We start from the raw sequence: 2,167 nt of genomic DNA on the forward strand, positions 1-2,167 counted from the left end.
GAACTCTGCAGTTTTCACTCATTTACAGGCCAGCGGTCACTCTTTCAGAGATGAGGATGTTCTCATTCTTGATAGAGAGGAACGTTGGTTTGAGCGAGGAGTAAAATAAGCCATTTTTGTGAAGAAAGACCGTCCATCATTAAACTGAGGTGGAGGCCTCCGTTTTCAGTTGTCCCCCTCCTACAGCGCGGCCATTGCCAGTATCACTCCTTCCCCCTGTTAACAATAAGTGTTAACTAGGTGTCAACGATAGCCATGCGATGTGAGTACCAGTCACACGGAGGCAGGGCTCAAAAGCCTGAATTTTGCCTGAAACTCTCAGACTGAAGAAGTCTCTTGGAGAAGAGACAAAACATTTCATTAGAGAAGAACCTGTCCAGAAGACCTACACAATTTTTTTCTTTTGGACTCTTGAGATATCAATGGAATTTGCCTGATTAAAGATGGATGGATGGATGGACAGCCAAGGCTGGCTCCATGGTTACTGAATGATACACAAGAGGAAAACCATCTGGAAATTTACTTGTTATCGCGACAAAACGGTCATTGTTGTCTCGTGATAACGACATATGTCGAACAACATATGTCGTTACGAGAAAACCATGGAAAATAATTAAGAGTGGAAAATGGCCGCTCTCAGCTTCCGTACTAAACAGACCTGAACTAGYGTCATGTATTTTTATAAACATTTAACATCTTCTGCCTTTAGCTCCAACCGCTGACCCTGACAGCACTCACCTGACCAGGTACTTCAGCCGTAGCTAAAGATGTGAATAGGATAGGTWGGTTGTGTAAATCTGTTTTAACAATAGATGGTGATGTCTTGGTTCRTTCCACCTCCATTACACAGGAGGACACTGACAAATGATCAGCCTCTGGCTGCCCGCATTGACTGTCTTCTTTTGGGGAGATTTGATTGTCATTTCTTCTTTCTCTTATCAGTGGTTCTGAAACGTTTTTGTTGGACCCTCCCTATATTAAAAAAAGTGCCCTCCTCAACATCTCCCCCAAGGCATCAGAACAAAACGCTTCAAATATCTCAGTATGTGCATGTTTATTTAAAGAAAAGCRATCTCAGAACCATTCTTTTCTTCTCTTTAAAAATCTGAATAACATGTTCAATGTAAAGACCAACAAACAAAAATGAAATAAAYACACTTCGTGAGCAACATCTTTTTTATATTTTCTACACATGTTTTTATTTGCGCTGATGAAATCTGTTAACAAACTTGTTATTACTATTGTATTTTTATTAATTTTGGGCCCATATAATGTGATTAAATGTATATATATTTACACAAATCCTGTTATGTAAGGTCCTTAACATATTTAGTTTTGAAATGATCTTATTGTCAGAGGTAGATTTTTAAGAGATTCATTATCTTAAATCACTGAACAGAGCCCTAACTTTGCAGGGTGGGTGGGGGTGTGAAGTCTCATTGTTACCAGTTTCCTGTTGTTGTCGTTAAGGCACTACAGAGATGATCATAAATGTAAAAAGCAGATTGTTTTTTTTTTTCTCAAACAGAAAGCTGTTTGTAACATCATACTAAAGATTTATTTTGTGGCAAGACGTATAAAACACAGTCCAAAGTTTAAGTACATTAGAATAAAATAAGACTTTTAAGTTTTACTTGTACTAAGTTTACTTGTTTAAGTACTACTTAAGTTTTACTTATAAGTTTTACTTGTTTCCCTGCTATTCAGCAGGTCTTCAGAAGATTGTAAACCACTCATTCATTCTGTTTGTCTGTCTGTTACAAAAGGACAACTGATACTGCAATTATGCTGAGTCAGGCTTGATTTTTAATAATCTTTTCCTGTTAAATAAACAAATCAAATCAATTCAAACCAGGTGTGTCAAACCAGGGAAACATCTACTGTAAACATGCAGGAAAGGAATTCTTGAGGACCAGGGTTGAGAATCACTGCTTTAACACAGGTTATCTGATTATTATTTACAAATAAAGGGCAAAGAATTAATGGCTTCTAGAGGCAATACTAAAAACCATAAAACTGAGTCAAAATTATTTTTTGAAAATGTCTCATCAAGCTCAGAGAAGCTCTTGAGGTGTTGGTCAACATTTAAAGCAGTGAATTTTTAGATGTTTCCCTGATTTGACACACCTGGTTTGAATGAATGAGTGATTAACAATTTTCTGAAGAC

At 37.1% G+C, this 2,167-nt stretch overlaps 1 protein-coding gene across 1 annotated transcript in view; it reads left to right on the forward strand.

Annotated features, from left to right (window-relative positions):
* lipeb (lipase, hormone-sensitive b) overlaps nt 1–2,167 on the forward strand; it is a gene marked incomplete in the record, with an annotated part of 35,232 nt that overhangs the window by 1,514 nt on the left and 31,551 nt on the right. Inside the window, 1 exon segment of the mRNA XM_014017273.1 lies at nt 710–746. Within this exon segment, the coding sequence (XP_013872727.1) occupies nt 710–746 (37 nt within the window).

This window comes from Austrofundulus limnaeus, unplaced genomic scaffold (assembly GCF_001266775.1).
Source record: "Austrofundulus limnaeus strain Quisiro unplaced genomic scaffold, Austrofundulus_limnaeus-1.0 Scaffold165, whole genome shotgun sequence".
Classification (NCBI taxonomy): domain Eukaryota; kingdom Metazoa; phylum Chordata; class Actinopteri; order Cyprinodontiformes; family Rivulidae; genus Austrofundulus; species Austrofundulus limnaeus.